This window comes from Dromiciops gliroides, chromosome 6 (genome assembly GCF_019393635.1).
Source record: "Dromiciops gliroides isolate mDroGli1 chromosome 6, mDroGli1.pri, whole genome shotgun sequence".
NCBI classification, from domain to species: domain Eukaryota; kingdom Metazoa; phylum Chordata; class Mammalia; order Microbiotheria; family Microbiotheriidae; genus Dromiciops; species Dromiciops gliroides.
This window is the reverse complement of record NC_057866.1, coordinates 122,997,227-123,015,695: the sequence shown is the minus strand read 5'-3', so window position 1 is coordinate 123,015,695 and position 18,469 is coordinate 122,997,227. Positions and strand designations below refer to the sequence as shown.

The 18,469-nt window shown below is 40.3% G+C and overlaps 1 protein-coding gene across 1 annotated transcript in view; it reads left to right on the top strand.

Annotated features, from left to right (window-relative positions):
• Positions 1-17,911, top strand: part of LRRC66 (leucine rich repeat containing 66) — a 29,449-nt gene extending 11,538 nt beyond the window's left edge. Inside the window, 3 exon segments of the mRNA XM_043972256.1 lie at positions 3,958-4,127; positions 12,858-13,191; positions 15,555-17,911. Of these exon segments, the coding sequence (XP_043828191.1) occupies positions 3,958-4,127; positions 12,858-13,191; positions 15,555-17,911 (2,861 nt within the window).
• Positions 17,912-18,469: the final 558 nt, after the last annotated feature.

The following is an 18,469-nucleotide window of genomic DNA, read 5'->3' as shown; positions in this document are numbered from 1 at the left end:
GCTACTTCCAGCCTCTTCCTCAGTCCAGACTATCTTACATATATGGCAGTCGAAATTTACTCAAATGCCTCTTCCACCATCCCTGTTCACGAATCTGTTGAGGCTCCCTGGTCTATCAAACTCATTTTTCTTGGCTTTCAAGTCCCTCCATAATCTGGTCCCATAATCCTACTCTTACTTTATTTCCAATACATTCCTCTCCTCTTGTGAGGCAGGTTCCTTCATTGTCCATTTCATTTACCATGCTTATTGCCATGTGTGTATATCCTTTACCTGGGATATATTTGAAGCAATGGGTAATACAGTGCATAGAGTGCTGAGCCTGAAGTGAAGACGAGTTCAAATCCAGCCTCAGTTACTTCCTAACTGTATGGCCCCAGGCAAGTCATTAACCTCTCTTTGCCTCAGTTTCCTCAATTATAAAATGAGGATAATAATAGCCCCTACCCTGTAGGGTTGTGTTGTGATGATTAAATGAGATAATATTTGTAAAAATGCTTAGCACCATGCCTGGCACACAGTAGGTACTACATAAATGCTTATTCCCTTCCCACTTCCCTCTTCTGTTTTTCTCCCTCTTCCTTAAATCCTATGTAGCCTTGAAGACTCAGCTTTGGTTCTGCCTTTATTTGAAGATTACTAATGAAGTGGCGCTGGCATCTTCCCTCTTCTCCATTGAAGGCAGAAGCTAGAATAGAACCAGAAGAGACTTGAAGAAAGACTCACAAAGAAAAGCAGACCTTAGTTCTCCCCAGCTTTGCCCTGTTCCTCCTGCAGGGGCAGGGCCTTGATCTTTATCAATGAGGAAAGAGTCCCACAGCAATAGACTTTGGAACTTGGGTTGTTACAAAGACTACTTCAGCCTACTATGCTCGCATCATTTCCCTGCCAAGGACGCACATCTGCACCCCAACCAGCCTTGACTCATTGATCTCCTCAATCCCTTTGCAGATCTAGTTCAGCACTCACCTTCACTATGATCCTTCCCTGGCCATCCCCTACTGAAGCTGATCTCTCTCTTTTCTGAATTCTTATAGCATTTACTGTCCATCCCAGCCATTCGGAACTTAACCTTTAAAGGCATGTAGTTTAGCAGAAAGAGTGCTAGACCAGGAATCAAGATGTGAGTTCAAATCCTTCCCCGGCACATTAGCTTTGTGTAAAGCAAATTGTTTAACATTTCTGATCTTTAATTTCCTCATCTATACCATAAAGACAGTATTTCTTGTACTAACAGACAGAAAACTGCTTCATAAACCTCACGGGGACAGTATTGCAGAATGGATAGAACATTGGATCTGAAGTCAGCAAAACCTGAATCCTACTACCAATAGTTACTAGTGGGAAAAGTCTTTTCTTAAACTCTCTGAGACTCAGTTTCCTAGGCTGTAAAATGGAGATAACAGTACCTATAGCACTTACCTTATGGTAGTGATTCTCAGGCCCCTTTATACCCTTAAAAAACTATTGAGGATCCCCAAAGAGCTTTTGTTTTTATGTGTTATATCCATTGGTATTGACCATATTCAAAATTAAAATGTCTTAGTATTATTATAGAAAACAATTTTGACCTCAGAGACCCCCTGGAAGGATCTCCTAGACTCTCAGGGGGCCCCAAGACTGCACTTTGAAAACCACTGCCTTAGAGAATAATTGTAAGGTTTCCTTGAGATAATATATGAAAGGTACTTCACAAACCTTAAGAACTAATATAAGTGGTGATAATTATTCTATCTTAAAACATCCTAGAATGTGAGATCTTCTTATCACCTCCTGGTATCTTTGGTTATCTTTCCATATATTGCCTTTCCATATTGACTTTATTTACCTTGTTATGGTAATTGCATATGCTGGATCTTCTGGCTCTACTTTCTTTTATCTGTATTGTTTCATGCAAGTCTCCCCAAATTTTCTTGAGTTCTTCATTTGTCATTCCTAATGGCACAGAAATAGTCCATTATATTCACATGTTAAAATTTGTTCAGCCTTTATTTAATGGTTCGGCACCGATCTTTTTTCTAGCTTTCCATTATTGAAAATAATGGGGACAGCCAGGTGATGCAGTGGATAAAGCACTGACCCTGGATTCAGGAGGACTTGAGTTCAAATCCGGCCTCAGAAACTTGACACTCACTTAACCCTCATTGCCCCGCAAAAAAAGAAAAAAAGAAAAGAAAAGAATGGTGCCACAAATATGTTTAAACATGATCTTTTTTCTTGAATTGATAACACAGAGAGGACTTTTTGTGCATTACTAAAATGATATCCCATACCTATATACATATATTTCAAAGGCAGTAGAATGTTTATATATGTATATATGTATGTATATATAAAAAATATTTCTCTTACTCCATTTACCATGTATATGGAAAATGGAGTAAGAGAAATATAATTTCAGTAATAAAAAGCAATTATAAGAAAGGACTTTGACACATAAGAGACTTGTACAAGTTGAGAGCTGAGGGAACTCTCGAAGTCTTTTAAACTGAAGATAGTGGCAATGAGAGCTAGTGAAGATAAAAAGCTCTCTGTTCTAGGACATGTGTAATGGGGGAGACTGCCAATGGGACGCCAGTCCAAAGGGCACATGCAAAGGGCTCTGCCTGTAGCCAACCCTCATGTGAGTTTGATGAGCCTGTAATAGAGGGGCCTTGGCTCCAGTTCAGAGCAAGGGCAGGTGTTCCGTTACTGTTTCCTTTTAATTAGTTGTTGAACCAACCCTGACTATGTATACAAAAGGTGCCAAACAGAGAAATCTTGTCTCTCTTCCCTGGTGGTAAAAAAGGAAGAAGAATTACAATAAACCTACGGTGAGACAAGAGAGACACTTCGGCTGCCATCTTCCCTGATATGTGGCCATGAACACGCGAAGCCTCTATTTCATTGCCTCCTTGCATTAGTTCTTTCTTGCTCTCAGGTGAATGAGTATTGAGATGGAGTGGACCAGGTTATGATCTTGTGAACTTCAGAAGATGGAAGAAGCCACCAATGGTCCTTTCTTGGGAGTCCAGGACAGCATCTTGTCGTTGGCTGCTGCAGCTGGACAATGAAGAAGTCAGAAACCAAAGCAGCCCCAAGAAACAGCCTGAATGACCCGGGCTGGCAGGGAATCTGCCCAGCAGCAGAGATAGCATGTCCTGAAGGCAAGTGAACAACTCATCTGGGAGTTGTACCACAGCCAAAAAGGAATTGGTGGGCTACACATTAAGTTGCAACCATTTTTTTTTTAATTTGAGCTCATTCTCCCCAGGGACTGAAGTGGCTCCTCCGACCTCTTGAAGCTCACAAGGTCATAGTCTAATCTACTTTGTTTCAATATTCAGTCACCTGAATGCAACAAAGGACAAATGCAAAGAGGCAAGAAACAGAGGTTCCAGGTGTTCACAGCCACATGGAGGTGGAGGATGTGGCAGAGGGAGCTGCCACTTCCCTCCCCAGAGGGTTGGAGCCTTTTGTATGCAGTCAAAATTGACCATTGTCAATTAAATTTTATTCAACACGTAAGTGGATATGCTCCAAAATGGGGGCAAGGAACCTGCAGAAGCAGGTGATTCTCCTTTCAGAAGCAGGATCGCCAAACTACCAATCTGGGTTGGCAGCAGGCACACTCTGAAGACTGGACCCTTATTGGCCAGTCTTCCTTCCCTCTCCTCATTACACATTTAAATCAATCAGGTAAACAAAGGCATTCAGTATGTACCTTGTGCAAGGTACCAAGTTAAGTCATCTGTTAGATCTTATAATTTTTTTAAATTATTTTTATGTTTGTGGGGCAATAAGGGTTAAGTGGCTTACCCAAGGTCACACAGCTAGTAAGTGTCAAGTGTCTGAGGCTGGATTTGAACTCGGGTCCTCCTGAATCCAAGGCCAGTGCTTTATCCACTGTGCCACCTAGCTGCCCCTAATCTATTAGATCTTAAATCACTATTTTTTTTCTTTCTCTTTGAAACACAGGATTGTGGAAACTGAAGTCTTTGCAAAATCTGGATCTGTCATCCAATGCCATATTACAGATTGACGTGACTGATTTTCAAAACTGTCTACAGCTAGAGAAGCTTTATTTACAAAATAACAAGATATCCAAGATTCACCCAGATGCCTTCAAGGATCTCAACAAGCTTCAGGTTCTAAAAATCAGCTTTTTTTCTACTTAATATATATGTCTACATGTTTTTCAGGTAGTCAGTTTTTCAAACAGCCCTCCATTCCAACATCCTTGCTGTCCCATGATGCATTTTTTTGATCCCATAGAGGAGTTGATATGGTCTTTCTTACCCAAAAAACAATAGGCCAGTTTCAGACAAAGTGTGATTATCTCAAAAAGTCTTCAAATTTAAGTCAAAGTCCAGCAATATTCAATGCATAATAAATATTCAGAGGAAAGACACCTTTGTGATCCTTTCAGTTTCTGTTGCTGGGGTAACAGCGCAGCATATGCCAGGCTTGTCTAACTAGTTTCCATTAGCGCTGGGCTTGGTTACCTAAGGTCATGGAGGACAAGAATAACACAAATGTCTGAAAACTGTGACTAATCCCTAAGCTTCATCTTAAACATGAGTTTCAACCCTCCCAATCTCGTAGCTCACCTTTACTGGGGTTGAGAACAGGTAGCAGAAAGACCAAGCTTAGTGTCCCGACCTTCCACTTCCCCTGCCACCCTCCAGTGGTGGAGATGTCAAGGATGATGGGAATGAATGGTAAAAGAAAGGGAGGAAATGGTCCTGCTTGCAACAAGCCAGAAGTCAACCTCCCCACCCCCACCCAAGAAAACACACATACACACACACACACACCTGTTTACCTAAAGCTATAGAGAATTCAAACATGAAAGAACTTAACGTAGAACTTAACCTAGAACTCAGCAGACTGGTAATTAAGTTCTAGCAATGTGGCCTTGGAGGATGCCAATCATTCTCTGGGACTCAGTTTCTTCATTTGAATACAGACTACCAACTTCACAAAGTTGCAGTAAAAGTTAAATTGGGGGGGCAGCTAGGTGGCGCAGTGGATAAAGCACTGGCCCTGGATTCAGGAGTACCTGAGTTCAAATCCGGCCTCAGACACTTGACACTTACTAGCTGTGTGACCCTGGGCAAGTCACTTACCCCCATTGCCCCACACACACAAAAAAAGTTAAATTAGAATGAAAACCCCTTGAGGGCAGGTACTGATTCACTTTTATATTTGTATCTTCAGTACCCACTACAGTGCCTGGCATATAGTAGGTGCTTACTAAGTGCTTATTGGTTGGGTTGATCAAATGATACAATGAATCTAAAGTCCTTTATACATATACATACATAAATATATATAAATATATATATTGTGGTAGTAGGTACTGGTATTGGAATTGATGTTATGGAATAAACGGGTAATTTTGGCCAGAAAAATCAAATCCCATACATATAAGGTAAAGAACTGGTCAGGGAAAATGTAAAAGAGGAAAGTGGGGCATTATACTGGACTGTTAAGCTGAATATCCTAATAAATATACTATTTTTTTAAAAAAGGAAGCATGATCTTAACTTATAGAAACAAGAGTTTAACATTTTTTAAAAATCATAAGGCCTTTTCCCTACTGCAGGAAACCGCATTGTAACAAACAACAAAGGAATTTCCAGAATTCTTTTTTTGTTGGGGGGTGGGGAGCAGGGCAGAGAGTTGAGTGACTTGCCCAGGGTCACACAACTAGTAATTGTCAAGTGTCTGAGGCCAGATTTGAACTCAGGTCCTCCTGAATCCAGGGCCGGTGCTTTATCTACTGTGCCACCTAGCTGCCCCCAAGTCTCCAGAATTCTTAAAACAGTATTTTGAAAGATAGGCGGTATCATACTAACAAGAAAAAAAAAACTGAATTCAGATTCTAGAAACTTGGGTTTTAATCCTGGCTCCGCCATTGAGTGGTTATAGGGTTTTGGGGCAAGCCCCTTAATTTGTGGGGATGTCAGTTTCCTCACATGTAAATGAAGGATTGCATCACGTCAATTCTAAGGTTCTCTCTATCACTAATGTGCTTATTCAAGACAAGGGAGCCATGGACCATGGCTTAGAAATATTTTGATGAAGTGGCATTTCATAAGATTTCATGGAATCACGCATCCCAGTTAGACGGGACCTCATAGGCTGCCTTACCCAACCTCTTCCTTTTATAGCCCCAAGATCATACAGATGACAAGAGAACTAGGATTTGAACACAGGTCCTCTAGTCCCAAAACTGATGCCCCTTCCACAATATCATTTATCACAGTCATATATCACCTCTACATTCAGTATGAATCAGACCGCATAAAAATATTCCATGAAAGATGCTACCCTGAGACAACCATCAGATCTCAGGATCTCAGGCCCACACCAGCTGTGCTTTCACAGTCCCAGAAGCAGCAATGGAAAGCTTCAGGATTGAGGCTTAAAGGCCACACCAATTTGTGATTCAGTAACAAATATTTAGGATTCTTTTGTTTGGTTTTGGTTTTGGTTTTTGCGGGGCAATGAGGGTTAAGTGACTTGCCCAGGGTCACACAGCTAGTAAGTGTCAAGTGTCTGAGGTGGGATTTGAATTCAGGTCCTTCTGAATCCAGAGCCAGTGTTGTATCCACTGTGCCACCTAGCTGTAACAAATATTTATCAAGCAATCAATAAATATTAAAATACTTATACACAGTTCTGGTCACTGGTAATGCAAAGATGAAAAATGAGATGGCCTTTGCCCAGATCTAATGAGGGTGAGGGAGAAGGGAATACATGCAGCTAGATGGCACAGTGTCAAGCCTGGAGTCAGGAAGACTCATCTCCTGAATTCAAATCTGGCCTCAGACACCTAACCAGCTGTGTGACCCTGAACAAGTCGTGTCACCCTGTTTGCCTCAGTTTCCTCATCTGTAAAATGAGCTGGAGAAGGAAATCGCAAACCTCTCTAGTATTTCTGCCAAGAAAACATCACATGCAGTCACAAAGAGTTGGAAACAACTGAAACAAATGAACAACAATGACAGCAACATGTTATAATTATATAGTAGAAAATTTAGAAGTTAAACAGAGTGGGACTAAAAGATTTGACAAGGGAGCAGGGAGAATGGTGGAAGAATTGGCATCTGAGCTCAGCTTTGAGGAAAGAAGAATTTCAGTAAAGAAAGATGCATTGTCTTTTCCCTCTGTATGTATGAGAACAGGCCAGTACTTCAGAGAAACTGTGAGAAACTTTTCCAAGGCACGCTCAAAGAAAGGGACTCTGGATTTAAGACTGGAAAGGACTTTAGAGGTCATCTGGCCCCATACCTTCATTTTTCAGGGAAGGAAACTGAGACCCACACGGGGTCAATGACTTGCCCAAGATCTCAAAGGTATTTAGTAGCAGAGCTGGATTTTAATTCACTCCTGTCCTTTGACTCCAAACCCATCATTCTTTCTACTATGCTGTGTGCCACAGTCCTTCCCACTACCTCCATCCAAGGAATTGGAGGGTTGTTTTTTCCCTCACTTCGGACCATGACCTTAGAACCTTAACCCATATCACATTCATGCCCATATCACACCTGGGTCCCTGAAGTAGTTTATCAGCATGTCTTATGCTCAATAACTTTTTCAGATACAAATTTTCTACCGTATGGGAGATTTTGAGGGATAAACTAAATGACTGTCACAAAAGCCATTTGCAGACCATAAACACAGATGTTTGGGTTGGTTTGGTGTTTTTTTTTCCCCAGTTTCAAACTATTTCACCTTCAGGCCAACAAGCTGCTTCTTAGTACTAGACCTGATGAAACTAGTCCTGTCTGGCTAGTCTTCAAACATAAACTCCAAATCCAAAGTGAACATATTCCCTTTTGAATCCTCAGATATTTTGATGTCCGCTTCTCTAGATTCAAATACCAGAATCTCACCAACTAGCCTCATTCCCCAAGCATTTTCTACCTAGCTCAGAATTTACAATGGATTTCTATCTTTTTTTTTTTTTTGCTTTAACTAGCTTCCACTGGCCATTTTTAGTGCTTCTAGCCACCTTCCTCTTCATTTAATTGTCTCTAATTGTTATTTGGTGTTTTAGACAAATAATTTGGTGAAGTGAATAGTGGGCTTGTCTTAGAGTCTGAAAGATGTGTTCAAGTCCTATCCCATACATACACTGATTGACCACGGCAAGTCTCTAAGACTGTAAGTGTAGATAAGTTGTCAGTATGAACCAGTGGAAGGAATTTGTACACTGGGCATTCTCTGTACCAATGGAACCACAGATCCAGACAAAATACCTTCTTCCTTCATACTTCCTCCCTATCTATGAAAAGAGCCTTAAGGAGGCATTTTACTCTTTGAAAGCAAAATCTTTTTTTAAACTAGTAAACAAATAATAAGCACAGTAGAATCTAGTCTTCCCTCTACCTTTCAGACAATAAATAGTGACTGTAAAAGTGTAGTCTGGGTTATATATATATGTATATATGTATATATATATATATATTAGGTATTAATAATAATATGTGAAATAACATGATATAGTCTGATATGTGATATAGCCTGATATTATGTGGTATGGTATGGTAGATGTGATTGTTATATGATATGATTAATATAATATATGTAATTTGCAAAAGCTTGCTTGTTCCCTTCTAACACTTTCTCCAATGATATCCTTGATGGATATAGAGATTAATCTCATGTGTAGCAATGAAAAAGTAGGCATAACTGTCAGTAGTTACTAATATGTTCTTAGTCATCTTTTTTGTAATGATAAGGTTCATTATTTTTACCAAACATTATTATCGTCCCCTTTTTCACATACCTTGAGAATCAATTTCTCAGTGCCCTCAAAATTGTTTTGCTTTCAACAGACCATAGGTATTGTAACGATTGGAATGACACCACCTGCTGGAGACTTACTGTAGAAAAGCTCCTCCATGAGGTGAAGGTCTCTGAGGGCAAGACCATGAATCTTTTCTTTGGCGTCAGGAAGTGACATTTGCTTGTGGGAGGAAGAAGGGGGAGCCTGGCACTCTGATTCACTCTCTTTCTGGTGGACTCTGGTGGAGAAGGGAACTACAAATGCACTCTCCCTTTAATAGATAGAGGAATCTAGGCCTTTCTCTCTCTCTTTACAAAATTCTTATTGTCCTTAATAAATGCTTAAAAGTCTAATTCTTGCTAAAACTTATAATTTATTGGCAACCACTCATTAGGTATTTTAGACAATATAGCTAGAATTTTAGCCTTAACAGTATATATACTTCATAAAATCCACCATCCCTTCCCATCTTTATTTTCTTTAGAACTATTTCCCCTTCTTCTTGAAGCAGTAGGAGGCTCTGATGTTAGAGTTCAAATGCAAATGCAAAAAAGATGCAAAAAAGAATTTGCTCTGTGAATCTTTAGAGATCTTTTCTCTTTCAGGTCTGTTTGTTGTCTTCCTTTTATTTTCATTCTTTTTGTTTGTTTTTGTTTAGTTGGTTTTTGTTTTGTTTTTTGCAGGGCAATGAGGGTTAAGTGACTTGCCCAGGGTCACACAACTAGTAAGTGTCAAGTGTCTGAGGCTGGATTTGAACTCAGGTCCTCCTGAATCCAGGGCCAGTGCTTTATCCACTGTGCTATCTAGCTGCCCCCTATTTTCATTCTTAAATGCCATCATGTTGAAGTGGCTTAGTTGGGTCTCTCACCCAGATTTTTGTAAACTTGTTTTCCCTCTACTGATTCTCACTATTTTTAGCAATGATGTTATCTAAAATATTCTACCATGTTCCTTTATCAGATGATACAAATGAATGTATAGTCTAAGTCAGTGTTACCTTGGCTATGATGTTTTTGTTCTTAGCAAAAAGATCAACTGGCTGAGTTAGTTTCTAGGCTCTTTTGGTGTCCTTGCAGTGGCAATTGCTTTATGGGGTAAACCTACTTGGGAAATTGTAATAGTCTATATTTTTACCCATTAACAATTTCTTCACTATATTTTTCTACCTAATCACTCCCCTTAACTCATATTGGCAAAAAAATGCAATTATCTTCATACCAGCCTTTATATAAATGTTTATTATAAATGCTACAAAACAGTGACCAAGTATCCTATTAGATTTCTTGCTGCTTTTAGATGCAAAACAATGCCAACTCTGCAAATTCTTTTATTTTCCTCTCCAAAATACCTGCAAACTATATTTCCATTTAGCTACTATTTAGTTTTTGCTTCTGGTTTCATTTATAGCAAGAACACCGAGATTGATTCTATTCTTCTGAGTGTCAGCTTATTGGTCACCAGACAAAGGTTTCACATTAAGAGTACCAATGGGGGAAGCTAGGTGGCGCAGTGTATAGAGCACCAGCCCTGGAGTCAGGAGTACCTGAGTTCAAATCCAGCCTCAGACACTTAACACACACCTACTAGCTGTGTGACCCTGGGCAAGTCACTTAACCCCAATTGCCTCACTAAAAAAAAAAAAAAAAAGAGTACCAACGGCTAAATTAATGTTTATAGGTGGTCTAAAAACTGAAATTCCTAGCTGACTCTGGCCCATTTCCCATCACTCTAAAAGGAGAAGGAAGGGTGTCACACAAGACTGAATACCAATCTTAAGTACATCAAACTTAACTGGGAAACAAGTAGGGATAAGGAGCAGGATGGGGTTTAAGAGGAAGGATAATATCAGAGAAGTAATCGCTGAAAACAAACTTCCTGGTCCTGAAGGTATGAAAAAGGCAAAAAAGAAAAGAAAAAAAAATAGAATTTAAATAGATGCCTTAGGTTGCCTCTTAGACAATTGGAAAATGGTTGAACAAATAAGACTTATGATATGGAAGTGAGATCACACCTAATTTGTCCCAGAAGGACAGAACAAGAAGAAACAGGTAGAAATTGAACACAGGCAGACTTAGGCTCAATATATTTTTTAAAAATACCTCCTAATAATTAAAGTGATGTAAAAGCGTAATGTGCTGCCTCAGGGAGTAGAGGATTCTCCTTCACTAAAATCTTTAGCTAGAGACAGGTTGATCTCTTAGAAAGATGGGGTTACTATTCATCTAGAGATTAGACTAGATTACCTTATCAGACCCTGAGATTCTGTGATTCTTATCCTTTGCACACACATGTATTTGTATATGTATAAATATATATACACATACACATATATATATGTGTGCATGTGTATATATGTAGGTATATACAAGATGTGAATAGTAGGTCACCTTAGAGAAGAAGGCACTAACATCTGGGGGAACAAGAAAGGGCTTATGCCTTTGAGCTGTCTTTTTTTTTTTTTTTTTTTTTGGTGAGGCAATTGGGGTTAAGTGACTTGCCCAGGGTCACACAGCTAGTAAGTGTTAAGTGTCTGAAGTCAGATTTGAACTCAGGTCCTACTGACTCCAGGGCTGGTGCTCTATCCACTGCGCCACCTAGCTGCCCCTCTTTGAAGCTAAGTCTTAAAGGTAACTAGGTATTCTAAGAGGTGGAGGTGAGGAGGAAGAGTGTTCCTGGTATGTGGACCTTCAGTGCAGAGATTCAGACAAGGGAAAGACTGGCCTGTGTGGAAACAGAGGTAGGCCAGTATTGTTGGGTGGATGGAGGAAAGTCCTGTGTAAGTGGAGTAACATGTAGGTAGAAAGGGACCAGTTTTAAATTCCAATCAGAGGAGCTGGCATGTGATTGTAGGGGTAATAAGCAGCCACTGGAGTTTATTGAACGTAGGGATGAAATAGTCATACCCATACTTTATGAAAATTGCTTTGTCAGCTGGGTGGAGAATGGTTACAAATAAGAAGACTTGAGGCAGGAAGATCAATTAGGGGCTGAGAGAAGGAACTATGAGGATGGGATATTGTCAGATGTGATCACTGGATCTGATGTTTTTGATTAGATATGGGGAGAGGAGTAAAATGATTGGGATGGAAAGACATATATATATATATATATATAAAACTGATCACAGAATGCTAGAATCTCAGAACAGGAATAGCTATTAGAAGTCTTATCAGTGACTCCAGGGCATTTCCAGGCTAAGTTCCTCTGTAAAACCTGACCTTCTCCTTCCTTTCCTATCTTTTTTTTTTTTTGGTGAGGCAATTGGGGTTAAGTGACTTGCCCATGGTCACACAGCTAGTGTCAAGTGTCTGAGGCCGGATTTGAACTTAGGTCCTCCTGAATCCAGGGCCAGTGCTTCATCCACTGTGCCACCTAACTGCCCCTCTTTTCTATCTTCTTACAAATTACTCCCTGCCATGTACTCTGTGATGTTGTAACACTGGACACCTTGCTATGCCTTCCAGTGAACGCTCCACCTCCAGACTCTAGGCATTGTCACTAGCTGTCCACCCTGCCTAAAATAGTCTCCCTCCTCAAATCTACCTCCTGGATTCCCTTGATCCCTTTAGGTCCTAGCTAAAATCCCACCTTCTACAAGTAGCCTTTCCCAGTCTCTTAATCTCAGTGCCTTCCCTTTGTTATCTCTAATTTATCTAATATGTATCTTGTCTGTTTATAGGTATTTGCATGTTGTCTCCCCCATTAGACTGGGAGCCCCTTGAGGGCAGGGGTCATCTTTTGCCTTTCTTTGCATGCTCTGTGCTTAGCACAGTACCCGGCAAATAGTAGATGCTTAATAAGTGCTTATTCATTGCCTGATTCAGTAGCCTTTGCTTCCATTTGCAGTACCTTGTATTCAGTGACAGTTGTTCCTTTCATCATCACATCACTTCAAAATTATTAACAAAGATTTTATTGAAAAAAAAAACATTTCCAAAGCACAATAATGCAACTTATATCTACTTGTATGACTTATAACACATAGAGGTTCATAAAGGAACAGTTGTCATTGTTGTCTTTACTTTGGTAATAAATTTCATTCACCAACTATTTCTTCCTTCTCTCCCTTTACAAGCAGATTGTGAATCTTAGCACCAATGCCATGGCCACTGTCCTACCAATGATGTTCATTGCCTTAACTCTGCCACATCTGGATGCTGACCTATCAAACAACCAATGGCAATGTGACTGTAACATGTCTGTCTTTCAAAATTTCATTTCTGAATCCTGGAGGAAAAAGTGGAATAGCATTTGCAGTGAGCCCATCAGTGCACCTGAAGTATCTTTCCACTCTCTGGAATGGCTGCATTTGAAGTGTAAAATGCACATAGAAGATGTCATTTCTTTTAAGCAAGTTACAGTCCCCCATGGAGCAACAGCCCTGCTAGACTGTGACTTGGATCAGCCTTGGGGTAGGTGCCAGAATAATCATGGATGTCCATATGCTTCTTCCAATTCATTTGGGGTTGGCTTCAGGATGGGCAAAAACACTTTGTTCAATCATTTAAATAGAGTCTTTTTTAAGTGGAGAAACCAGACAGGGAGAGCTTCAAAGGTCATTTGACATTCATTCATTCAGCAATGACCTATAATCATCAGGACCTATAATGGGTTATGCTTGAGAGGCACTGTGCCATAGTGAAGAGGGGGCTGGCAGGTATCAGAAGAGCTTGAGCTCAGGGTGTACCTCTGACATATGATTCTGGCCAAGTCATTTACCTTTGTTTGAGGAGCTACTATTGGCAAAGCAAGTTTGCATGCCAAGAAGTCCTCTCCCAATGATAAAATGACAAGTCCAGTCCATTTTTAGTGCACAATGGTCTTTGCTAGGCACCAGAGGAGATGCAAAGATATATAGTGCAAAACCTCAAAGAATACGAGAGGGAATATAGAATGTATACACAGATAAATATTAAATGAACTAGATTATAAGTGTATAGGAGGAATACACTCTGCTAAGAAATCAGATGAGAGGAAAACTTCTTTGTGGGAAGAGAAAAAAATAACAGGACATCTTCATCTCACTTTCCAGCATGATTAACTAAAGAGAGTCCCGTATTTTAAAATGTTTACTGTCATGTCTGATTTGACTCAAATCAACAAACTTGCTAGGTACTAGGGCTTATTATAAAGATGAAAAAGGATCTAGGTCTTGCCATCAAATCATTTATGTTTTCCTGGGAGAATGGGACAACAGGAAGGTATGAGTATGTATAAATAAGGGAGATATATAGAAGTAGAATGCACGGGAGACTGTGATGGGCCAAAGGATAGACCCAGAGAAAGGGCTCTGGGGAAATTGGAGAAAAGGAGAAAGCTTTCACCTGAGAGGATGAATGAACACTTCATGGGGAAGCTGGCACCTGAGCCAAACCATGGAGTTTAAAAGGAAAGCTGAAAAAGCACATATTTTGATGAAAAAGCAGTTTCTGGGGCAGCTAGGTGGCGCAGTGAATAAAGCACTGGCCCTGGATTCAGGAGGCCCTGAGTTCAAATCCAGCCTCAGACACCTGACACTTATTAGCTGTGTGACCCTAGGCAAGTCACTTTACCCTCATTGCCCTGCTCCACCCCCAAAAAAAATTTAAAAAAAAAAGAAAAAATCAATTTCTTCTTTTCATGTATATGTTACTTCTTTTGTAAATGAGTATAGATAACTGAGGGCCTGTTCACTGGGAAATTCATTGTTAAATTAAAAGCTTCTGGATGAAAAACAAAAAAAAGAAGCCAGACTTTATTCTAAGGATTGCCTTTTGTGCCATCCAGATGTGTTGTAACTTCCGGCGATTTTAAGAAAGAAATAGGTGGAAGTTTGCTTACCACTAGGACCAGGATTCATCAATCAACAAGTTCTTATTAAGCACCTATGTGCCAAGCACCGTGCTAGATGCTTGGGATACAAGTACAAAGAATGAAACAATCCCTTTCTTACAATGAGTTTACATTCAAATGGAGGAGACAAGTACAGATGAAAATATATACTACATCAACACAAAGTTAAAAACTATACACACACACACAAAGTAGTTAAATGTAAGGTAGTTTGGGAAGGAAAGCACTAGCAGTGGAGGGACAGGGATGTAGAATTGTTGGGCTGGTGTTGCCGCTCTCTGGGGCAGTGTGTCAGAGATCCTCCTCCTAGATGAAGACATGACTCATAGAAGAGGACTAGTGTCTGAGACGCTCTCTTGTCTGGGCATGAGGGAGGGGCCTGCAGCCTCTTTGAGAGGAAACATCCTCACCTTGAGACATAAACATCACTTGGAAGTACAAGAGAACAAGGTAAATGGATGTCCCAGCCCCAGCCTGGCTCAGGGTCTGGTTGTGGAGATTTTGTCCTCTCTACTCCCACTGCCCTGGGGTCAACTGATCCTCTGCCCCAGCTCACTCTAAAAACCCTGAGATTTCTGGGGGCTGACCCTCACAGGACCAGAACCTCAGACTCCACCCTTCTCACTTGTAGTGCTTTCCAAAGCCCAGGACCAGAGCCTAACCCTGCCCAGAATTGGGGCTGGCTGGGCCTGAATGACCTGAGGCAAGCATTACTATAGTGTTCCTCATCACCCAAGGGGTGAGGATGATGATAATGCTCACTCCAAGGGGTACCAGCACCCCTTACCCCCACCAACACAAGACCCATGGTGCTGTGCACACCTACAGACAAGAGCCTAGGACTAAAATGACAAGTTAGCATGAGTAGATTACTTTAAAAGGTTATTTTGAATAAAGTCTCATTTCAGTGTATGCCTCATTCTTGCTTTTTTTTCCCTTCTAGTTTTAGGGGAAAATGAAACCTACTGGTGGACCCCCTACAACAGAATTTCTGAGAATATTCAGATTCCTCATATTAGTCTAAATCAAATGAAAAAATTAGTGATAAACAAAGCAGAGGAGTCCCTAGAAGGCTTGTATGTTTGCTTTTCCACTTCTGGAAAGAAGAAACACATCATTTATGAGATCTCCATGAAGCAAGAACATTCCCCAAAACAAGTGAGAAAGGTCAGGGAAATTCTTGCTTCCACCAGAGAAGGAGCAACATCGCAGGACCTCACTTTGGCAATTTGCTTGTCTGTGATCATTACTTTCCTTTGTGCTTTTGGCCTTGGTGCCTTCACAAGACCTTACATGGATCGTCTATGGCAACACAGGTGCCAGGCCAAAAGTTCTGCTTCAGACAACGCATATTCTAATGAAGGGTTCTACGATGATATAGAGATTACAGGAAACCCAAGATCTGGGAGTCAGCACCAAGATTCGTGTAGTATGAGTATCTATGAAACTACAGAATCTCCAGACCTATACACATCTGTCACCAGGGATGAAACACCAAGAGCAAACAGAGTCAGGGTAAAGTATGAGCAAAACATGAGCAGAGCCGTCCCAGCAGATAGGCAGAGAACTGAGAACAATGCCTCTGATAGCTCAGAAGACACAGACGCGGTCTATGACGACGTCATTTCAGTAAAGAGAGGGCATCTCTACGGGAAAGACATCCTCAGAGAACTAGAAAAGGACAATTCTTTCCATGAGGATTCCATGAGAGCCTCTTCTGGAGACAGACGCTCCCAAAAAGACTCATTCCAAAGCCATTCTTCTGAGTTAGACCCGACACTCACAGGGAAAAGGACATCTCCCCTTCCTCAAATGCCAGTGCACCCCAAAGCACGGAGCTTTGGGGAGAATGGAGACATAAATGAAGCTACATCCTTACCACCAGAAGTTACAGGAGTTCAGAAGGGGTTTCCTAGGGAAATGCAACTGAGTTCTCACTTGCATCCACCAACCACTCGACAACAAATGCTCCATGGGAGCAATTCTGGACCTCAGTATAGGGTGAATGGGAATAAAGCCATTCTCAGTGATGACCTAATGCTTCCCGTTTGGAAAAATGTCTTAGATGCTGATCATCCTAACCAAAATCCAACAGCAAGTTCCTCTTCTGATCAGCAAAAGCAGGAGTTAAACACAAAAAGTATCAACGAGGAAGACATACTCACAGATAACAGTTATGACTCAGATGAAGGGTCTTTGTTTACTTTAAGCTCCTCTGATTTAGAGTATGACTGGAATGGTATTCAAGAACAGTCACATGGTGAGAGAGATCATGTAGCCACATGGCTACCAATGGAGGAGAATTGCATAATTAAGAGTTCACCTGATAGAATGGACAGTATCCGATCAGAAAATCCTGAGGACAATGCTAGCATTCAGAAGACTTTTCAGAAGTGTGAGAATGAAAAGAAAGAACATTTTGAAAACATGAGTAATTTGTCTGACCCAGATTCATCAATTTATCAGATTAGCAGTTGCAGTAAAACTAGAACACAAGAATCCCCACCCAATTCACTGGCTAGCAGTCCTGTAAGTGTTGAAATGCCTGGAATGTTCATATATGATCATGTTTTAGCCGCTAGTCCTGAACCACTGGAATGGCATCATTCATGGGAAAAACAAGAACAAGTCCACATTGTGAATTCTTCACCCCAACAAATCCCATTCATGTATCCTGATGGAGTACCATCAGATAGTGAGAACAGTGATTTTAAAGATTATACCCACCTATAAATGTATAAATATCATAACAACATGCAGATGTCAGACACTATTAAAAAGGAAACTCTTCCTGAGATCAACCCAGAGGAAAAAATGAAAAGTTCACACCAGAGTTTTGAGTTTAGTGACATGGAATTAAACGTAATTGACTCTAAAGTTGTGAAAAAAGATCTGTTTCCCTCTTTGGACTCTGGTTCTAAAAGGATTACAAACCAAGTACAGTCTCTTCAATCTAATGTCCCCAGTGATGAGCGTTCTTTTCCGTCAGAAAGAGATGAGGAACATTTCAAAGCCTATGCCAAGAAACAAGTACCATTACTACAACAAAAGCTTACTACTAAAGATAAGACCAGTTTACTAAGAATACAAAAGGACTTTAGTGATGATCACTGGGGCCAATATTCAGAAGGAGATATATCGGAATTAGATAAAAACCATCCTAACTTTTGTACAAATGAACCACAGATCCAGAGTCTCACAGATTCTTCAGTTGGTAGCACTTATTCCTATGAGGAGCATCTCTATGATGAAGGAAATAGTGTCCCACAGATTGATAATAAAAGAGAAGATGTAAATTAACATTTAAAAAGTATATTGTGGGGGCAGCTAGGTGGCGCAGTGAATAGAGCACCGGCCCTGGAGTCAGGAGTACCTGAGTTCAAATCCAGCCTCAGACACTTAACACTTACTAGCTGTGTGACCCTGGGCAAGTCACTTAACCCCAATTGCCTCACTAAAATTAAAAAAAAATTATATTGTGGAATATCTAACTGAAAAAACTAAAAATCTTTCAGGAAATTTATCATATATCAAAGATTGACACAATCTCAAGGAAGTGGGCTACAAAGCTTTCTATGGAAGATGAGAATGTTAAGAATTCCAAATATAGGTGATTTATATTCCAAATATAGGTGATATTGTGTTAAAAGAGGACTGTTTTATAACATGGATTGTAGATAGTCAACCAATTAAGAAGAAAGACTTTTTATGAAAGTACTCTGATAGTATCAAAAGTAGGAAAATAATATCAGAAATAAGTAATGTGATTTGGAGTATACAGTAGAAAGAACACAAGAATTGCGGAGTCAGGACATAAGTTCTTATCTTGCCTCTTAATGTCTACTACCTATACGACTT